This window comes from Talpa occidentalis, unplaced genomic scaffold, assembly GCF_014898055.3.
Source record: "Talpa occidentalis isolate TD23 unplaced genomic scaffold, MPIMG_talOcc4v2.1 talOcc4.12, whole genome shotgun sequence".
NCBI lineage: Eukaryota > Metazoa > Chordata > Mammalia > Eulipotyphla > Talpidae > Talpa > Talpa occidentalis.
In genome coordinates, this window is record NW_023601212.1 from 89,880,580 (window position 1) to 89,901,913 (window position 21,334).

The window sequence follows — 21,334 nt, forward strand, 5'->3', positions numbered from 1 at the left end:
GGGTGGTCCCCAGGAAAGGGGGAGGTTCCAGCTTCCCTGCCCCACCCAAGGAAGGGTGGAGCTGAGCAGGGAGAGAGGAAGTTGCAGAAGAGACTGAGGAAGGAAGGAAGTAGGATGGAGCCAGGAGAACTGGAGGAGGCGCATGGAGCCTAGAGACAAGTAAAGAAACTGCGCTTGTCTTTTGGTCGTGGACGGGGTGACACAGATGTGGGTGAGACCCATGGGGAGGTGACAATGGCAGCTTTTATCTTGATGTTGATTTTGCTCTTTTCCTTCCGGGCTTATCCGGTTGTTTGTGACCCTTTTCTGTGGAATCTGTTATAGGACAGGGAGAGGGGCAGCCCAAACCCCGCAAACCTGCCTATTCTAAATGGGTTCTGCCATCCGCCGTATCAACACAAAACATAGGAGACTTTAATGGGAAGGAACTTTAATAAAAACTAGGAAACAATACAGGTAAGGCAAAGAGTCTAGTTTCTAAATGAAGCACCCAAAGTTACCCATCCCCTCGTGGGTAAAACTCCATCCATATGGGGTCGGCCCAGAGCAAGGCCCCAAAGCCTGCCACAAGTCTAAAGCATCTTCCAGTGGGGACCCACAGAAAAGGGTCACAAACAACCGGACAAGCCCGGAAGGAAAAGAGCAAAATCAACATCCAGATAAAAACTGCCATTGTCACCTCCCCATGGGTCTCACCCACATCTGTGTCACCCCGTCCACGACCAAAAGACAAGCGCAGTTTCTTTACTTGTCTCTAGGCTCCATGCGCCTCCTCCAGTTCTCCTGGCTCCATCCTGCTTCCTTCCTTCCTCAGTCTCTTCTGCAGCTTCCTCTCTCCCTGCTCAGCTCCACCCTTCCTTGGGTGGGGCAGGGAAGCTGGAACCTCCCCCTTTCCTGGGGACCACCCTGTTACAAGGGGAGCAGTGGGCAAAACAGGAGAGGTCTGCTGTGCCATGTGGGTAGCTCCCTTGCCAATTGAGAATCGAGAATCTAGGCTGTGGACAGCTTCACAATCCAGTGCTTAACCCCTTACGCCACCAGGGAGGCCTTTTGTTAATCATTTTAGATGGAGCTTACTATTTCACCTGCTCTCAAAAGTGAGGGATTAACATTCCTTACCTTCCTCATCTCCTTTCCTGACCTCCAGATTTGGTTGCTTTTATTATTGTGGTTTTTTTGTTTTTTTTTGGTCAAAGCTTAAAATCTTGACCTTCTGTTCTGAAACCTAACTTCCAGTTACTTGGTCTTAGTTCTGCATTGAAAAGGGTTCTGTGCTTCCCACTTGTCCTGGGGGCCCCTACTTCTGCATTCCAGAGCTCATTACCCAAGTGGCTTGTTGGTGGCCTGCATCTTACCTTCTCACTCTAGCCTTACCACCGCCCCTGGGGCTGCTGGGAATGGACACAGGCAGCTGGGGAGATTAGGAGGGCTCTCCCCCAGCGCCAGCTTGAAAGCTCACAATACAAAGGCAAATATGAACTTAAGGATTTGAAAATTAAACCCTGATCATTAAATGTTTGTTTTTAATGTTTGCTGGTAAATCGTACTGCCCTTTACATTACAAGAATATAAACCAACACTGTATTCCTTTTCCAAATAGATTATTGAAGTTTACCTGTATTACCTGGTGACAGATGGATAGATAAAGCCCATTTAAGGACACTTTAAATAAATTTTGAACAATTGAAATATAATCCACAGCATTTCCCTGTTGCCCTCTTCAAGTCCACCTCGTCTTGCCTGCTATTTCACCCCTCCCTTGCTCAGTCCACTCTGCCTCACCCTTATTCCAGATTCTTCCACTCTGGATCTGCTCTCCCTCTGCCTGTTCACTTTCTTACCTTGCTGCTCCCACTTCCTCCTGGAAGCCTTTCTCAGGCCTCCAGCCCACAGCACTCGCCCCTCGGACGTCCCCCAGTGACCGTGACCGTGGTCTGTCCCCCCCATCAGCTCCTGCTCTTGTGCTGCCGGCTCAGCCCCTGGCCTCCTGAGCCATTGCTCCCTGACCCTCACTGCTCTGCTCCTTACCGCGCTCCTTTGCCACCATAACAAGTACCAGTGACTCTGCACCAATTTGCTTTGTCCCTTCTCTCTAAGTGTGTCTCCTGTCGCTTTCTGTGCCACTGCCCCCCTTCAGGTTCTCATCATCTCTAAACTGTTTCTTGAGCTTTTTTTTTTTTTTAAAGATTTATTTATTTATGTATACAAGAACTGTACCCCAGTATAGGCCAGAGGTGTGGGGGTGTGCGGGTGGGTGAGAGGATTCACCAGAGACAGAGTGGGGAGAAGAACAGGCGGATTGACTGAAATACACTGCTGAGGGGAGCAGTGGGCGAGTCAGGAGAGGTCTGCTGCGCCATGTGGGTCCCCTCCCTGGCCAGGGATCGAACTCATGCTGCAGTGGCTGTGGATAGCTTCATAGGTTGCATCTTAACCCCTTGCGCCACCAGGGAGGTCCCTGTTTCTTGAGCTTTTTACTGGCTGCTTTCTTACCCTCACTCCTCTGAATTGCTGCGTTGATTTTCACAAAGCATCACTCTGACCTTGCCTCTCCCAATGCAGAACATTCACCTGGAACCCCAAGGCCACAATGTTAGTCTGTTTTTAAAAACTTTTCATTATTCAAAACCACAATGAGAATGGCACACATTAAAAAAGCAGGAAACAACAAATGTTAGTGAGAATGCGGAGAAAAAGGAACTCTCCTGTACTGGTGGGAATGTGGACTGATCCAACCACTATGGAAAGCTGTGTGGAGGTTCCTCAGACTACTAAAAATGAGCTTCCATATGACCCAGCAATTCCACTCCTAGGAATCTACCCAAAGGACACAAAAACATTAATTCAAAAGGATGCCTGCACCCCTATGTTTATTGTAGCACTATTTACAATAGGTAAGCTATGGAAACAACCCAAATGCCCAAAAATAGATGATTGGATCAAGAAGATGTGGTCTATATGCAATGGAATACTATTCAGCAATCAAAAAAGATAAACTGATGCCATTTGCGGCAACACGGATGGCACTAGAAGGGATCATGCTCAGTGAAATAAATCGGAAGGAAAAAGAAAAATATCGAATGGTTTCACTTATGGGAGGATTATAGAGGAACCGAATAAGGGATCGGGGGAAAAAATAACAATGAAAGAAAAAACTAGCAGGCAACCATAAATAAAAGACATTCTGCGAGGGAGGGGGAGGAAAAGGGATCAAAACAAGGGCGAAAAGAGCACAGGGGACTACAGTGAAGGTTCAGAGGTGAACTGGTGGAGGGAATTTTATGGGGAAAACACAATGATGTAAAAGATATAAATTAAAAAAAATTTTCATTATGAAAATGTCACTTCTATGCAAGAGAGGGTTATAATGAACTCCATGTCCTCACTGCCTGGCTTCAACGGTGACCACATCTCAGCCATCCTGTTTCATATGTACCCCCATAGGAACTCTGCAAATAATCATGACTCTATAACCAACCCTAAAAAAGAAAATTAAAGCTACCTTTTCAAACAAAGATTTATTTATGCATACAAGAGCTGGGGTACAGGCCAGAGATGCAGGGGCGGGGGTGAGAGGATTCACCAGAGACAGAGTGGGGAGCAGAACAGGCAGACTGACTGAAATACACTGCTGAGGGGAGCAGCGGGTGAGGCAGGCGAGGTCTGCCACACCATGTGGGTAGCTCCCTGTCCGGGGATCGAATTCATGCTGCAGAGACTGCGGACAGATTGATAGTTCGGTGTTTAACCCCTTGCACCACCAGGGAGGCCCCTAAAACTACTTTCTTAATATCATGAATCAGTATTCACAATTCCGGTTGTCTTATAACGTCATGACTTAACTGAACCGGGATCCAGAGCAGTTCTGCACACTGAGGTTGGCCTATGTCTCCTTTCAATTCCAGGTTCTCCTGCCTCTTTCTCCCTCTCTCCCTTATTGTCTCTCGTAATTTACATGTAATTTATATGTCATGGGCTTTACATTTAAAGCCCGTCTTCATCCTCCTAAGTGCATTCTCCTGGACCTCCCTCTCTGTGCCGCACATGTGGGCCATCTCTAACCCCTGAGCCCTAACTCCTTACTGTACGAGAGAGCCCTTAAAGTGGAGGTCTGTGAGGGCGAGGACAGGGTGTGTGTCTGGGGGGTTATGTCAGGGGCTCTTACTCCCCAGAGCTTCTGGAGAGCAAGGGCCAAGTCTTCTGTCTCTGTCTCTGCACAAGGCTATACAGCATGGACACTGGGTCCGTGGGGGAGGACTGAAGTGTCCCTTCTCAGTGGAGTTAATTAAAACAAGTAGCACATTTTGCAGCTAAAGAGGACTCTCAAGCAAGAACCAAGGGTTTAGACAATTGTAGGGACAGGGGTGGGAAGAAAGAACTTATCCAGAGCAAAGAGAAAGAGACAGAATGGAATTGGTGCTGGAGCGCATGGGGAGGACGCTGAGGCCTCGCCCGGGCCAGGAGCCCAGGGGTGGATGTGGCCATTACATTCCAGGAACGCTACTTAAAGGATCAAGCAACCAGATCAGGCGTCAGGTGGCTGTAGAGAGAAGTTCCAGTGTGACCTCAGGATCCAGTCCAGGAGTCTGACCAGAAAGAGCCTTGTTTTCTAGGCTGGCTTTAGGGTGACTCAGGCTGGAATTAGGAAACTGGATTCTGTGGGAAGGGGTGCCAAGCTGAGCTCTACAGCACGTGTGTGTGGGTGTTGGCCGGCCTTGGAGAGTGCGCCAGGAAGCTCATGCTGTGGTGTTGTCGGCCTTCCCACCGGCAGTGACAAAGATTTGTGCTGCAGAGGGGTCACGAAGGGGACAGAGGGGCAGCTGGTGGGCTTTGGAGCTGCCTTCCTGACCCCTTCCCTCCAAGTTCTGAATTGGGAGAGAATTAGATCCAGAGGGCAGGTAGAAGTGAAAGCAGCGGCTTTAACTTGGTGAAGTTAGCTTGGCCTGCAGAATCACCACCAGCGATTGAGGGAGTGAGGTGAATGAGGTTGGGATATTGCTGCAGCCAGAATAGGCTTCCCCAGCCTCTGTCTTAGAGCTGGGACTTACCTGTGTTTCCCTGGAGGAAGTAGGGTGTCCCTAAAATCTTCAGCGTGCTGAAAAACCATGAGTTAGGCTACCTGCACCCAGCAACTTCCCCAGTCTGCCCCCAACCCTTACACAAGAGAAGCTCAGACCACAGGGTGTGAAACTCTTCCATTTCCTGTTCTGAGTGAGGGAACAGAAGGGCTTGGCCTCCATCAAATAGTGTTTGAGAAGGTGGAGTTGCTCAATGTCATGGATGTTATGGATCCACAGGGCTGCAGAGAAAGAGGATGGATGCTTTCTTTGTGGTGGGCTCAAGGGGATGGTTTCAAGCAGAGAAATCCCTGGTGGGGATTCTGTAGACCAGGCCTGAGCAGAGGCGACACCTGCGGGGAATGACCCGTGCACGGTGTGTTCCCCAGTGTGGTGCTCGCTGTGCTGCCAGATGGCCGTGACATTGATGGCTTCCTCTCCTTCCTTCTCCAGAGCTGGAACACGGCTGGCATCGGAGAAACCCTCACCGACGACCTGCCCACCTTCAGTCTCACCCCTCTCGAGTACATCAGCAACGTAAGAACGCTGGCACATACAGCCCTTCAGACTTTGCTTGATTCTGGCTCTTCTGGGTAAAGCAGGGCTCTGTCGGGATAGTCTGGACCTTTGCTTTTGGTTGGTCTCCACCCATATCCAGAACTTTATCAGATGAAACATGCTGATTTCAGAACCTGACACATCCTCAACCCTCCCCACTTCTCCCGCTGTGAGGTGTGCCAGTCCCCACGGGCGTCAGGGTGTGAGTGTCCTTGTGAACATGTTAGAGAGGGCGCGGGTGTCTGAGTTCTTCTCTCTGGCTTTTCGGAAGAGCAGAGTGTATGTTGTTCTGATTGGGAAGTCAGCAGGCTTTTCCTGAGCACCTACTATGTGCCAGGCCCTGTGCTGAGTGCTCTCATGTTTAACTCATGGCAGCAAATCTCTTCACAGGAGTTGAAGTGATAGAGGCTTATATGAAAAAAGAACCCTGGAGAGCAGGGACTTGAGAATCTCTTCCCCCATTCACCCCTGGGAGTTGACAGTCACCCCACATCTACACGTGCCCTTTCCGTCCTCCTCCCTGCAGTCTAGCACAGTCGCTCGAAAAGTCCCCGTGCGTAAGGAACGCTGCACGGGCCTAAGAGACCCAGCTGCCTGGACCTCGCCTGCGGGCGGCTCCAGGAAGCCTTAAGGACGATTTTGAGGTGGGTGATTTCTGCCTGACACTCTCGCTTCAGCCCACCCTGTGTAAGTGATGACTCTACTGTAGCAGATACAGGGGGGCCTTCAAAGTCACTCATGTTCATTTGGGAGGATGGGAACAGTGTCACGGCCAGGAGGAAGCCGACTTCTGTTTCCCAGCACTGCCCAGCATCCTGTGCTGACGAGACTGTCCAAACGTGGGTGGGCTTTGTGACCAGGGGGAGTAATCTTGTTTTTTAGAATTGAGACAAGGTGCATCACGGTCTATATTGACTCAGGAAGTGATGTTACTGGAAGGTACTTGAGAGATGACCAAATTGATTTTAACGGTGGAGAAGCTGAGATATAGGGGAGTATGGAAGGCTGGGCTGCGTCTCCAGGCTGGCCCTTCCCTCCTGTGGCGACCCCCTGAACTCAGTCCCCACCTGAACTCAGGAAGGAACATGGACGGGACACTCTGCAGGGACAGTGCTCGCTCCTTGTTGGGGCCATGAGGCCGTGTGCGGTCCAGGCTGTTCAGGGCGCCGCTGGCCGTTGCCTCCACACAGGCAAGCCCTGCTCTGGGCACTGGGAGTGGGGGAGGGAGCCATTCCTCCAGCGGCTGCTGTGAGGACGCCAGTTGCCTCACGTCTGTGTCACCCAGAACGAATTTCATCCTCACCGCAGTCTTTCCAAGTAAGTATTAGGTCATCCTCATTTCAGAGGTGATGCAACCAAAGCCCTAGCAGATTAGGTAAGTTGCCCAGTGTCACACGGTGGTGGAGCCAGGACTCAAATCCAAGTCCAGTGACCACAAAGCTTGTCATATTTCCCCGAATCACCACACTTTCCTGGAACAGGGTGTGTATCCAGGACTGTTTATGGAATATGCGAGGATAGTGGACCAAGAGCCACGGGTATGATGACAGGAATCCCTTTCTGCGCTGATTTCCACTGAGCAAATATAGACAGAGCTCCTGCACGAAGCCTGGACACATGATATCTGTCTGGAAACCACAGTCACCCCCAGGATCTAAGGGCAATTAACTGGCCTTTGAGATGTCAGATTTTTGAGATCTGCACCACAGTGGCACCTTGCCTTGGTGAATCCCCTCATCCCCACAGAACTGTGTGGGCACTGTAAGGGGATGAAAGAGGAGGAAATGTTTTGAAAAATTAAAAACAGTACAGGCACGAGGTATAGTGACGAAGATACATTTGTTCAAGTAGTGCTGGGTCCGAGGACTAGGCTCGGCTGCAGATGAAAGGTGCACCAGGTTCAGGAGCGTGCACGTGGCAGGTGTTCTGGGAGTGCTTGTTGGACGGAGACACGAGAAGAGCCACAGCGCAGGGTTCTGACACTAGGCTGCCATCCTCGCATGCCCCCGACCGCTCGCCTGCCCCTTTGCACCGTGTCTGGAGTGACAAACCTGACATGAGATTGAGAAATTCGGTCAGTTGAAAGTGAAGACAGAAACACAAGAGCAAAGTCCATCACCTTCAAAAGAAATGCTCAGATAGGAGACAGAAGCAGGCGGTTGCGGCGAGGCGTGCGGGCCAGCTCTGCTCACCCTCTGCATGCGGCCGCTGGGTCTGCGCATCTCAGCTGTTCACTTTGTGAGATGCAAAGAGGTCGTGTCAGGTTTACATCACTGCTGCCCTGTTCCCATCTCAGGACGGAGAAACTGCTGGGGACGAGGGCTGCACCTGCTGCTCCTGTCTGCCCATCAGGCTGGCAGGGAAAGAAAGAGCTTGTCTGATGTGAAGGAAGAAACTGGGGGCAGGCATGGAATCCAGAGTAAAAGCCTACTGCTCCTGAGGGCTGAGATACACAGTTTAATCGAGGGCCTTTTTTTTTTTTTTTTGTCCAAATCATTTTAATTTTTGGAACGCACAATTTTAAAAATATATAAGTAAATAATTTCAAAGCCTGAAAAAAATTGGAGAAACTCCAACCTTAGAAATTAGCCTCCTTCTCTTTCTCTAGCCTTCTGGAAAAATGATGATTTTGTTGCCATTTTTAAGCTGAAATGGGCAGTGCTTCTTGGTATAGCGATAGTGACCATTTGCCTGGCTTGAGTGAACAATTGCACTAAGTAAATGAATGTGGGAAAGGCTGATTTATTTTGCCATCTGTGTACCTCTTTTTTTTTAAAGATTTATTTATACAAGAACTGGCGTATAGTCAGGGGCACAGGAGGGTGAGGGGATTCACCAGAGACAGAGCGGGGGCCAGAACAGGCAGATGGACCAAAGACACTGCTGAGGGGAGCAGTGGGCGGGGCAGGAGAGGTCTGCTGTGCCATGTGGGTTGCTCCCTGGCTGGCCAGGGATCGAACCTGTGCTGCAGAGGCTGCGGACAGCATCACAGTGCGGCTCTCAACCCGCTGCGCCACCGGGGAGGCCACATCTGTGCACCTCTTTGAAGGGAGCCAAACAAACCATATTCTGTTAGCGCCGTGGACCATCGCGTGTTCAGACTTATCACCGACAGACCACGTTAGTGCTGGGAAATGAGGGTGGTCATGACCCAGCATGTGGTCCTCTGGACTGGGGGGACTCTGGATTCTGCATCAGCTTCTGGACCCCACTCTCTAAGAGGGACCTGCCCCTATGGGGTTGTGTGCGAGGCCAGTTGGAGAACTTACCTTGATTGTCCTTGAACTCAGAGCCTGAGAGTCCGCATCAACTCTAAGTGCAGATGAACGCACGGGATAAAGGTGGACCCCAAAACAACAGGCTCAAGGAACTTTTAAAGATACATGTGTATGATGTCATTGTAACCCAAAACATCAACCTTATTTTGGAACAAAACACGTACTCGCCCTAACACAAAACCGTTGTGAGTCGGAACAGAAACAGGTGTCTAAGTGTCCCGGTGTGGCAGGCACGCGGATCTGAGGGACACACGACAAGCCCTGAGGGTTTCGATGATCTTCTTTTCCCAGAGTTTGTATTATGAAAACAGTGTCATTTCCTCTCCAGATTAATTTATAATTATAAATGGCTTTTTTTCTCCCCAAACGATTCCTTCCTTCTCTTGGAAGGGAGAGACTGGACCCAAGTCCACAACACAGGATTTCAGTTCGTGCTTGGCTGTGCGCTTGTTGACATTAGCATCTGGTTGCCATCTGTGTACCTTTTGTCTGTGCACAGTAATAATGACTTATATTTACATAAGCGCTTTAAATTTGACAAAATTTACACTTTGGTATCCATGACCTCATTTGAGGTAGAGGTTGCACTGAGTGCATTCCAAGATGCGGGGGGCCGTTAGCGAGAGGGGTGAACCCACGCTCGCCAGGCAAATACCGTTGATTTCTTTCAAGGTGTTGCCGTATCCAGTGTCCCCACATGCCGGAAAGGGCAGGCTTGGGGCGCCCCAGGCCTGGGGGTTTAGTCTCGCTGCCATTTGCCACGAACACACTGCGTGGAGTCATTATCTGGTGGAGCCAGTGTGGGGCTGACATGCTTGGTTTTGCTTCAGATCGGCCAGTACATCATGTCCCTGCCCCTGAATCTGGAGCCGTTCGTGACTCAGGAGGACTCTGCCTTGGAGCTGGCCCTGCATGCCGGGAAGCTGCCGTTTCCTCCCGCGCAAGGTGAGAAAGTACCCGTATGGAAGGCAAAGGTGGGCTCAGGGCTGTACCTGTTCCTTTCAGCCCCTACCACCTCGACACATACACACATCTCCAACCACCACCACCCCCACCACCAAAACTGTTGCCAAGGGATGAGATGGCAACAGAGAAAGAGTGTGGTCCACCTAGCGGACCTAGCTCCCGCTGCAGAGCCCCTGCAGGACAGAGTGGGTTAGCCAAAGAGCCGCCCTAACGGTCTCACCAAAGCACTTACGGATGGAGGGAGTGAACTCACAAGGCGAGGCCCAGCCTCAAGTGCTCGCCCCCTCCCTGTGGGCCCCACACCTTGTGCAGCTTGGCTCTTAGGACAGAGACGGCTCTAGCGCGGAGGCGACATATCCTGCCCAGGCCCCTCTGGGTGAAGCTTGCATCCAACTCCCGCGCTCCTGCGGCTCCACACAGTACAGGACACTCCTCTTTATCTGGGGCTGACAGATTTGAACAGGTGCCTCATGTGCTGATCAAAATCTTTGTCATTCCTCACGTTGGGTGTTAAAGTTTGTAGGCACGAGCAAACAGAATCACTTATTACCTAAAAGATTCAGCAGTTGGAGAGGAGGGAGCACACTGGAAGTCACATCTGCAGGTTAAAATAAAGGACTCTAAAGGCTCATGTATATAAATGCAAATAACGAGAAAGCCTGACGACAGCGTGACCGTCAGATGAAGTTGAATCTAATCAAAGGATAAGTGGGGGCGAACATAAGGTCCTCACAGACAGCCATCTTTTATTATTAAGATGCAAAAGCAAGGTGCAAAACGATGTATGTTTTCTTATGTCTGACAAAACCCGGCCTGTGTATTTCCACACACGCGCACGCCTGGAAAAGCACCGAGAGCAGGGCTGAAAACACAAGCCTGGCTGGTGCTGGTGGCCACTGACAGGCAGGGAGCGGGCGAGGTGCTGAGGGATCCTGACGCTTTACTCACTGGATTTCTGGATTGTCTGAAAGGTTTTCTTTTTTTAAATATGTGTGTATATGTATGAAATCACTTCTCTGATGAGTATGAGAAAGGCACGTAGCCAAGCTGTTGATTATCGTCACTAGAGGGCTGTTAGTTTATGAAGTGATTATTTTTATCCACCTGCTAATATACTTTTAAGTCTAAAATCTAAAGACACATTTTCATAGACATTTTCTCACGCATGAAAGTAGAACTGTGCAAGGAAGCCCCGGGTCCTCACCAGCCCACTTAAGAAACACTAGCTGTTTCACACGGCCCTCTTATGCCCTCCGCAAGGGCATTTAAATCAGGCATCCTTATTTCACCTGTGAGTACTGCAGTTGGCCTCTCCTGTTGATAGGATTAAATTCAGGTTCACACTCTCTCTGGAAAACCATGTTGCCGTAAATATTGTAGATCCTGCCAGGAAGGACCCACTGTCTTACCTGGACCCCCAAACACCTGAGTGCATTGAGACACAGCGAAAACAACCACCAGTTGTTTTCATTCACGCCTTCATCCGTGCTGCATTTGGGCAGTTGGAAAAGGATCTTGGAGCCTTCGGTAGACTTGGCCTTAATGCTGAAGCAGGACCGGAGATGGGCAGACCGGCAGGCAGGGAGACAAGCAGGCAGCCCCTGAGCCTCCCAGTCCCTGCAATCTCTGTGCGCTCTCCCTGGCTTCTCCCTCCGTCTCCCCGAGTCCCTCTCTTGGCTGGGGTGTCCGTCATCAAAGGTTCATATGACGTGCTCATGCTCCCCAGCTCTTTTTGCAATAACACATTATCACATGTGGGTCAGGAAAGCTCAGGAAAGCCAGGGCACAGGTGGCAGCTGTGGAGGCTAGCGGTGGGAGGGTGAAAAGGAGCCTGTGTTCCTCCATGTTCCTCACGGTGGCCTAGGGTGGAGGTGCTGTGGGTGTGGGTGCTGGCCCACGTGCTGGCCCCCTCCCGCAGTGACTCACACTGACACCATGGTGTCTGTTGCACTGAGTTTGGCTGGGCCCATGCAGGGGGTGCTGCTGTGGAGCCAGGACCGCGCTGCTTAAATCTCGCAGGTGAAACAAGTCTCAGAGAGGCCAGGCCCTGCGCTTGGTAGTGGGAGAGCGGCCTGGAAGCCTGGCTGATTCTCACGTGCTGCCTGTGTCTTGACCATTCCGTCTTCCGGCGGGCTGTGCCAACGCTCCTGCCGTGTCCCTTTGGGTGCGGGCTCCCTTCTCACTGGGTCTCCCTCTGTGGAATTCCTCTGGGCTGCCTGCCCACTGCACACAGTCCCTGGGCCTGTGGGAACACTGACGTTATTCTGCCTCACCTAATTGCTTCCTTATCTGAATCCTCATTGTGCTTGGTCAATTCCACTTGACCGAAGATGTCATTGTTCCTTCCCTCTGTTTCCCATCAAGAACGCAAGCTCCCTGGCACGTGTCCGTAGAGCACCTGTCGTGGGCCAGTTCATCCAGAGGGTTCTGTAGAAGCCACCTGAGCAGGTGGTTTCTCTGCTGACACCCTGTCCCTTTCCAGGGGATGAATTGCCCGAGCTGGACAACATGGCTGACAATTGGCTGGGCTCGATTGCCAGAGCCACGATGCAGACCTACTGTGACGTCATCCTCCAGATCCCTGAGCTGACCCCGCACTCCACCAAGCAGCTGGCCACTGACATCGGTGGGTCCCCAGGACAGGGTTCTGCTGGGAAGTCTTTATGTGTCTCCTGACCCCTTGAGTTCTCCACCTGGTCAGTGGGAATCCCTGGGGAGGGACACCCAGAAGCCAGGAGCCCCCAGTGTAGAGTCCGGTGAGGTCAGCTGGCCCTTCAGATGGGGGCTGGAGAGGTGTGGGGCGGTGGGAGTAGAGTTAGAATTCTAGACTCGGCCAAGCTTGCAGGCAGGTGAGCCTGCCGGAAAACCCTCAGGTAAAGGCCTGCCTGCTGAGGGCAGGGGGCATCCTGCTTTGGGGGTCTGGGGGGGCATCTCTGTTTCTTACTCAGGGGAGGCCTTTTGGGGTTTTCATCCCACTAAGTCTGCCGGGCTGTGTCTGCCCCCCGCCCACAGACTACCTGATCAACGTGATGGACGCCCTGGGCCTGCAGCCGTCCCGCACGCTCCAGAACATCGTGACGCTCCTGAAGGCCAAGCCCGAGGAGTACAGACAGGCCAGCAAGGGCCTGCCCCGCCGCCTGGTCAGCACCGTGGCCTCCATGCGGGGTGTGGACTACTGACCCCCAGAGCCCGCCGCCCTCCAGAGGGGGCCTGCCGTAGAAACGCCCCCAGGATTGGGCGGAGCTGGTTTTAAAGACTTGTTTCATTTGTATAATCAAAGAGCTTGTACATCAGAGGGATATTATTTATTAAAGAGGAATTCTCAGATGATTTTTTTAAACATGTCGAAAATGGAATTAATAAATGCCACGACATGGACGAAGGCCTGGCCCCCCTTCCTTCCTCTTCAGGGCCTGCGCGGTGCTTCCGGGGGCCGGGCCCGCGGGGACACGTGGGAAGGAGGCCCTCGGGAGGGGAGGCGCCGAGAATCAGGGTGGCCACGAGGATGAGGTGAGATGTCAGCACTCGTGGCCAGAGGGGCCCGGGTGGGCACCTTGGAGAGGGCGGGCAGCACCCCGGGGCGCGTCCTGCGGAGGGAGCCTGGCGGCCGGGCCGCGGTCAGCGTGCAGAGGGAGGGAGGCCAGAGGCTCCTGCAAGCCGTGGCGAGACTGACTTTATTTTCTCAAATGGACAGGATGATGTGGATTCTGTCAGGTTTTGGTTTTTCTTTTTTTCCACCGTAGCTCGTGTGTCTGTTAAGGGTGTCCTCGCTGCAGCAGCGGCAGGATGTGCTTTGATGGACTCAGATAGGAATTGGCGTTTCTCAGTAACAAGGTCCAGCGGTGGTGGCTCTGGGCTCTGATTCAGTGATGGATGGAGTCAGGGCCTTGCCCAGCCTCTGTGACCTTGACCTTTCCCCTGGGTGCCGGGCAACCCCTGCAACCCCGGGGAGCACATCCCCCTTCAGGGGGAAGAACGCAGAGCTGGCAGGTGGGGCAGCCTTCGCCCCTCGCCCACCCTCTCCGAGCCCACCCCGGCCATCTCTCGATCCCCGGCATCTCCCCAGCTGGGGAGGTGGTGACCGGGGCTGGCCTCCCCCAGGGTGCAGCCTCAGCATTTGGGCTGCACGGGTGCGTCCTGTGCCTTGTAGTTATCGAGGTACATCCTTGGCCTTGCCCCACGGGGTCTTGGTGGGGTCCTCTAGTCACGACATCCAAAATGTCTCCAGAAAGGACCCAAGGGGCAAGACCACCTGCAGACGAGAAGCCCTGGCCTGGACCAGTCCGGATTTACCCCCAGCCTGGGCTCGCTGCTGCGCTGGACGCTGGGTTTGTGTTGGCAGGAGAGGAGGGAGGCCCCGTGTCTCTTTCAGGGGTCCTTTACCGGAATTGAATGCTTCCTGTGTTCCTGGAGACAAGGTGTGGAGAGCTTGTGGGGCCTGGCGGAGGGGCTCAGCCCGGTGACTGGCCTCTGCATGCCTGACCACTGGCCAGGCAGCCCACAGCGATACCAGCCCCAAGGGGTCTGCCTGCCTCTGGGTGCCCACAGCCTCCTGTGAACCAGCCCCCCAGGCTGCCAGTGCCGTGTCCCTCTGGCCTGTGGTCCAGGGGTTCCCACACATTCTGTCCTCACATCCCTGGGAACCAGTTTGGCCGGCCCCGAAAGCATTGTCTGGGAACCTGGACCAAGACAAATATTTTGGTTTCTCGTGTGAGGAATTGCAGGCTGTTTTGGCAGGAGACGGGTCTGGCTGCTGCCTTGAAGTGACAGCCACGAGCCTGGCAGGTGAACGGTCTGGGCTGCAGCGGAAACCCCTTGTGGTAACTGCACCTGAGTCCCTGGGCTGGAGGGACAGGCTTGAGCTCAGGTCCTGGCTTTGCTGCCTCCCAGCTCCAGCTGTGTGACCTTAGGAAAGTCACTTCACTTCGCTGAATTCATTTCCTAATTGGAAAATGGGGGTCTGTTTTTCAGCTATCCTGGGTTGAGTAGGTTCATCTTGTTTTTGCAGATGAAAAAATTTCGAAGCCCTCAGTAGATTTTTACAGGCTTTTAATTCTGAATCAGGGGACAGACCAGCTTTCTCTCTCAGTATTTCTCTGGCTGCCTCCCCTCTGTCGTCCTGCCTCAGAGTGACTCGGACCTTATATTCCCTCTCCCCTCGTCAAAGATGCCCCAACACACATATGCGCATGCCCCGTGCCCTCTGGGACTCTGTCCACAGTTACAGGTGTGCGTGCAAGACCGCAGGTGCTGGTCCTAGATGCTAATGGTGGGAGGGCATAAAAAGCCTGATTTTTAACTCATTTACCCCCCAGGGTCACCATGGTACCTAACTCAGGATTGTTTGAAGAACCACTGAGAAGCAGAGGGGTCAAGGGCATGTAGTAAGTACACGGTGTGTTAATTTCAGAGTCCTCCACTGTCTGTGAACCCCTTTTGAAGTAGAATGTCATTTTCTGGGCCCCTATTTTTTTTTGTTGTTGTTGTTGTTGCCAGCCTAGTTTTTCAACCTCAAGAGACTGTAGGAACCCCAGGTGGGAGCAGGGTGGTGCTTCTCTCTGCATCTGGAGAGGAGACGAAGCCTGTCTGGCCGACGCAGCCGGCTTCCAGAGATGGCCGACACCCATCATCACCCTGGCCCTCAGCGCTCCCCCAAGAGCAGGGATCTCAGCAGATGCCCCGTCAGGCTGGTCTCTGCAGCTCTGGGGGCACCCTTCCCACTCCAGCTTCCAAATGTATGAACAGAACCTCTCCTGGTGTCTGTCGGGGCTGCTGCCCCTAAAACTGCCCAGGGCTGGCCGGCAGCATCTCCACGCCCTCCCGTCTGTTCAGGGCGAGCATGTGTCCGGGCTGATCCAAGTGGGGCTCTTCCTCAGGGCATTTGCTGGGACCCTGTGAAGGAGGAGCTCTCTGCTCAGCGTGGTTGCTGAGCTGAGGGGGCAGAGCTTAGCAATGTGGGTATAATGTAGCACACAAAGAGGACCTATTTGGGAGGAATATCAACACGCAAGAAAACAGAACCGGTAGCTGGGAAACCACCCAACCTGGATACAGCCATGCCTGAAATCCCTGGACTTTTTAAATAAGAACCCAAGACTTCCCTTTCTTTTTCTTTTTCTCTTTTGTTGCTGTATCATAGGTTTCCATCTGTAGGCTAAAGAAAATGTCAGGCTTTTCTGCCCTCCCGCCATCAGGATAGATGATGGATCCTTGCAGTCCTGAATGCAGGCCTGATGGCGGGCACCTGGAGTAGGGTGTGGGCATAGGTAGATGGGATTCACCTGGGCTGAGACTGGGCTTTTTAAGGGCGGCGTCACGGGGACGCCAATAGAAGCTGAGGAGAAACCGAAGAGAAGCCAAGAGAGAAGCAAAGAAGCAGAAGCAGAGAAAGCCAGAGAGCCCAGATAGAGTGAAGATTTGCTGGGGGCTGGGAGGCCTGCCAGCCTCCCGGCCCCCCAGCACCCCTGCCTGCCCTGTACCCGCTAAATCCCAATAAAAGACCTGCAAAAATCCACTAAGGATTCTGACTCCTCCTTTACCCGGTCTGCATGGGATCAGAAAACCTGCCCCGTGTCCAGTCCTGCCTCTACACCATCCTTGTCGGTGTTTTGACCGTATAGGACTCTCACACTCAGGTGTAGTCACTGTAGCTCTCCCATCACAGAAGCACCCATAGTCCTCCACCACAGCGCCCTGTGCTCCTTCCACCCGGTTCTCACCCTCCACCCCACCCTGGGTGTCTCTGTTCCACTTTCAAAGCTTGGTTTTAAAGTTTGTCTTTGACCCTTTGTTTGAATTCTCTTATTCCACATATAAGTGACACTATCCAATATTTATCTTTCTCCTTCTACCTTATTTCGCTTAGCATCATCCCTCCCAGCTCCATCCATGTTGCAGCTGCAAATGGCATGAGTTTATCTTTTTTGATCGCTGAGTAGTATTCCATCGTGTGACCTCCTTTGTAGCTTGACTCAGTGCAAATTAATTTGTGACCAAAAAGCTGGCAAAAGGATCTAGATTGTCATTGCTCTGCCCGCCCCACTGCATCAGAGGAGGCAACAAATCCGAAAGCCCTGGGCTCCTGTTAGGGATTGGTATTATTCCAACTATCAACTATTGGCACCAAGAGGTTGAGGCTGGATGGGGTCTCACCTCATCACTTACCGGGATTGTGATCTTGGGAACCTCGCTTTACCTCTCTGAGTCTCAACTTACTTACCTGCAAATGGAATGATAATATTTCTCGGTGGTTGTGAGAAGGAAATAAGATTTATAAAGTACTTGGACCAGTGCCTGGCATGTGTCAAGTGCTTGATACAACGTAGCCTTTGTTTAATCACAACAAATGATAATAGCAGGGATGATACTACTGCCAGTAATGAAAGCAGTAGTCACAGTCAGACTGTAACTACCAAAGACTGTGACTCCAGCTGGCAGACTCAGTGCTGAGGGGTAAGCTCAGCTCCCCACCCCCAGCTCCCCCTCCCCCAACTCAATCCCTCGCAATGCCTCCCTTGGCTGGAGTGGCCCCCAGTCTGTGGCGCTTCCTTCCTCCACAGATGCCCCTGTGAGCTCCAAGTGGGGCTGCCTTCCAGGCCAAGGAGCCAGGTGATTTCCCCCAGGAGGGCTGCACCCTCAGAAGCTGCTGCCCCACAGCCTGAGTGCAGCTGCACCTGCCAGACCCCTTCTGTAACAGCTTCCTAACCGAACGAGGAGCCATTTTAGGATTGCTGCATTTAGCAATTAAAAATACAGAAAGCCCGATTAAAGGAATGATTTATTAGTATATGTCCCAAACATTTACACGGATGTACTTCTATTAAAAAATTAATTTGCAACGTGTTTATCTAAAATTCAAGTTTAATTGGCGACCTGTATTTTATCTGGCACCCCTAGGAACCACGGCCCCACCAGCCTCAGGCCATCTAATTCTTCTCTGGGGCCCAACCGGCCTCAGGTGAGGCGGAGGCTGACCAATCTGAGCCCCTGTCCAGCGGGACGCACTGATTGGTTCAGAGACAGACATGTGACCCCTCCAGTGACCAATGAGAGTCAGCCCCGGAACCGGCCGCGCTCATTGAGAAAAGCGCCCTCTCCGCTGCTGTTGCTAAATGGAGACGTGGCTTTGGAGTCCCAGTGGCTTTTTTTTTTTTTTTTTTTTAATAATAAATTTTATTTTTATATTCCCCATACAATTGCAACCCCCCCATTCTGACCCCAATCCCTCCCCTCCCGCCCCCCACCCCCCAAAAAGTGTCTCTGGTTCATAGTTTTTTGTTGATTTTGATTTTCACTTTCTTAAAGTTATTCATTTTCCTGGTCCCTTATTTAAGTTTTCTAGATTCCTGCTATGAGTTTTTTTTTTCAGCAATGTAAGGAGCGCCTGCCTGGACGACCAGAGATGGACCCTCAATTTGCATTGCTGAGACCCTTTTGCTTAAGTCACTATGAGTATCTTTTCTTGCTCTCTCCCCCCACCCCCTTGTAACCCAAAGAACTAAGTGGGGTGAACTGAACTTACTCTGAATAGAGCCCCAAGGCCACGAGTCAGGGACAACCTGAAAGGGACATTAAGACCAGCCGCCCAGCCCGAGGCATCTTTCCCTGGCCAGGCCTGTGCGCTCAAGGATGGCCGCCCGGCCCCCACCCCGGAGCGGCCTCAGAGGGCACCCGGCCGCCAGCCCGACAAAGAACACAGCTCGGTTCTACGTTTCCTATTTTTTATTTTCTAGAACAAAACATATGCCCCCTTGCAGGGTCTCCTAGCCCGATGCCCTTCTGCTCTCCACAGCCCATGCCCTCCCTGAGCTCGTGCGAGAGGTCAGCCCCAGCAAGGCGAGCTGGGGGCTCACCAAGGTCAGCCAGGCCAGGAAGGGGGCGGTGTGGGTTCTGGGCACAGACAGCACGGAATGCTGCTCCCGGGCTGGCCCGGAGGGGAAAGGCACCTGCCTGCAGGTGAGGGTGCTGGGGAGCTCTGGGACCCGGCTGGGGGTGCCCAGGCCAGGTGCAGGTCACCTGGGGGTGGGGCTGGGGGGCACAGCGCTGGCATTGCGCCAGCAGCGGGACCCCACGGGGCGCAGGTCTCTCGGGGGAGGGACAGACCTCGGCCTTGGGACCCACAGGCCTGGCCCTCTGGAGAGGGCACCTTGAAGAAGACCCGGGCATGGTCTGGGCGTCTCGGGTTTGAGTTCTCGGCTGCCTGGGCGGACGGGGGGGTCTAGACGGCGTCCCCCTCGCTGTCAGACTCGATGACGTCCAGGGGCTGCAGGCGCAGGGAGTCGTAGTTGGGGGGCGGGGTGCCCGGGATGGGCAGAGCCTGCTCGTCGGGGTAGGCGCGGGCGGCGGGGCCACGCGGGGCCACGTCGGGCTGGAAGCCGAAGTTGGTGTGGGCCTCCACCAGCTCGGCCACGGTGGGCGGGGGGCCGGCGTAGCGCGTCGGGGTGCGCCTCCGCCGCAGGCCCCTGGCCAAGGCCACCAGCTTGATGATGGTGATCCACACGAAGTCGATGATGATCTCCCCGAACTCGATGAGGCACAGCACCGAGCCCCCCATCCAGAAGCCAAACTGGCCACCCAGGTTTGAGAGCAGCCAGACGATCTGTGGGGAGCAGGGGGCTGAGGCCCTGGCAGGGCCGCAGGGGTCGGGGGATGTGGTGGTGGTGGGGGGGCACAGGTCCTACCTGGACCCCGGGAGCTCACGGGTTCCTGTGAGGTGGGTGGTGGCCGCGAGGGGCAAAGGCAACTATTGCAGCCCAGGGAGAGAACTTGGGACCTTCTCAAGTCCCCTGTTGGGCCCAGGACCCTGTCCACCCTCAGGGGGAGGACAGGAGGGGTGTGGGGAGAGGCAGGGCAGGGCTGAAGTGGCAGGAGCCCCCAGACTCACATTGTTGGCTGCAGACTCCTCAATAGTGCGGTAGTTGAATTCTTGGAAGTAGATGTTGAGCTTCATAATTCCCTTCCTGCAGAAACAGGAAGAAAGCGGTGCCCCCGCCTCAGACACACGCACACGCGCACACACACATGCACACACACACATGTGCGCGCCTGCTGGCCGAGCTTCTCTCAGGCTCACTCCCTTGAATGGTGAGGTCCAGTGAGGCCCAAACAAGAGCCAACAGCACTGCCTTCCCGGCGCCCCCTGGGCCTGGAGCCACAAAGGGCCCAGAGTCCACCCTGTGGCACCTCGTTGAACCCGCTTCCTAAGAACACTGGCCTGAGACAACCCCGAGGACGGGTTCTGAGCTCCCCCAAGACCCGGCTAACAGGCGGCGGCGGGCGCTGCAGGGTCCCAGGCCTGCTCCTTCCAGAACAGCGGCTGAGGGGCTTCCCCTTCCACCCGGTGGTCCTCAGATGGGGATCTCCCACACCGCGCCTCTGTCTGGGCCGCTTCACTCTTGTTAGTCTGAGCAGTCCCTGCTCCCCCAGATCCAGCTGGGTCACTCCCCATGCAGACGCCTCTGCTCTCAGGCAGCTGGAGGCGAGGCTCCTTCCCTGCTGTGCCCCCAAGTGAGGGTCTGGTCGGAAGCTCCTCCTCACAAGCTGTGGGCATCTCTCCTCCACGCTGGAGCTTCCCGAGAGCGGGGCCCGTGTGCTGCTCTTGCGCGCAGCGCACACTTGTGTTGAGGGGCTGGAAAGGGGGCGAGTGGGAGGAGGAAGGTGGGTGGGTGCAAGGGTGGAGGAAGGGACGGATGGACGGTGGGGGTCGGGGGGTAGGTGGCGGGTGGTGGGTGAATGGAAGGGTGGGTGCTGAGTGGAGTGATGGATGGTGGGAGGGTGGGAGGGTGGAACAGGTCGGGGGGGGCTTGGGGGTGGACGGGTAGAGGCGTGGCTCTCCTCGAGGAAGTGTGGGCTCTGCGTCCCCGCCGGCTGGAGTCTCGCCCTCCCCGGGCTCCCCCAGGCTTGCTCCTGCCTCTGCTGGTGTGCGGAGGCGTCCAGGGATCTGCCCTCTGCTCAGACCTGTCCCCAAGGCGCGCGTTCTTTCCCTTTCGCCTTCCCCAGCCCTGCCCAGACCCCAGGCTCACCTGCTCAAGGTGATATTAGTGCTTTGATCCCGCTCCTGAGACAAGACGTGGAAGATCCAGTCCTGGAACCAAGAAGGCAGCTGAAACAATGGTGCCTGCGGCAGCCCCGCCCTGTCCTGGTCCTGCTTCCCCGTGGAGGCAGACCCCGGCCCTGCGGCTTCCTGAGGTCCCCTGGGGACCACGCGTGGGGGGTGGGGTGGGGGGAGGCAGTGGCTGTTATGGGGAGAAGGTGCCAGATCGCCAGACTCCCCCCGACAGCCCGCGGAGCCATGCCCCTCCCGTCCCCAGCCCAAAGACGGGGCCGGGCGCTCGGCCACGCGGCCGTCTCACCTCGGAGGCCACAGAAGGCCAGTCGGCCATGGAGATGGTCATCTTGTACTGGGTGTCACTGGAAGAGAGAAGGCAGGGTGTGGCTGTCCCCCCAGCGTGTCCCCTGGGGCCCCGGGGCCCGCCC

At 54.1% G+C, this 21,334-nt stretch overlaps 2 protein-coding genes across 5 annotated transcripts in view; one reads left to right on the forward strand and one right to left on the reverse strand.

The window, feature by feature from the left end:
* COG7 (component of oligomeric golgi complex 7) overlaps positions 1–13,226 on the forward strand; it is a 49,162-nt gene extending 35,936 nt beyond the window's left edge. The window contains exons 14-17 of one of the 2 annotated variants that reach the window (XM_037507420.2): positions 5,511–5,594; positions 9,724–9,838; positions 12,342–12,485; positions 12,872–13,226. In XM_037507420.2, the coding sequence (XP_037363317.1) occupies positions 5,511–5,594; positions 9,724–9,838; positions 12,342–12,485; positions 12,872–13,038 (510 nt within the window). In that variant the 3' untranslated portion in view covers positions 13,039–13,226. The other variant, XM_037507421.2, reaches the window with a different exon arrangement.
* Positions 13,227–18,572: 5,346 nt separating this feature from the next.
* The window catches only part of SCNN1B (sodium channel epithelial 1 subunit beta), a 50,534-nt gene continuing 47,772 nt past the window's right edge, over positions 18,573–21,334 (reverse strand). For all 3 annotated transcript variants that reach the window (XM_054693797.1, XM_037507424.2, XM_037507423.2), the window contains exons 10-13: positions 21,211–21,268; positions 20,881–20,942; positions 19,743–19,818; positions 18,573–19,457 (exon numbers count right to left, since the gene is read on the reverse strand). In XM_054693797.1, coding sequence (XP_054549772.1) covers positions 19,077–19,457; positions 19,743–19,818; positions 20,881–20,942; positions 21,211–21,268 — 577 coding nt within the window. In that variant the 3' untranslated portion in view covers positions 18,573–19,076. The remainder of the gene's footprint in view (positions 19,458–19,742; positions 19,819–20,880; positions 20,943–21,210; positions 21,269–21,334) is intronic.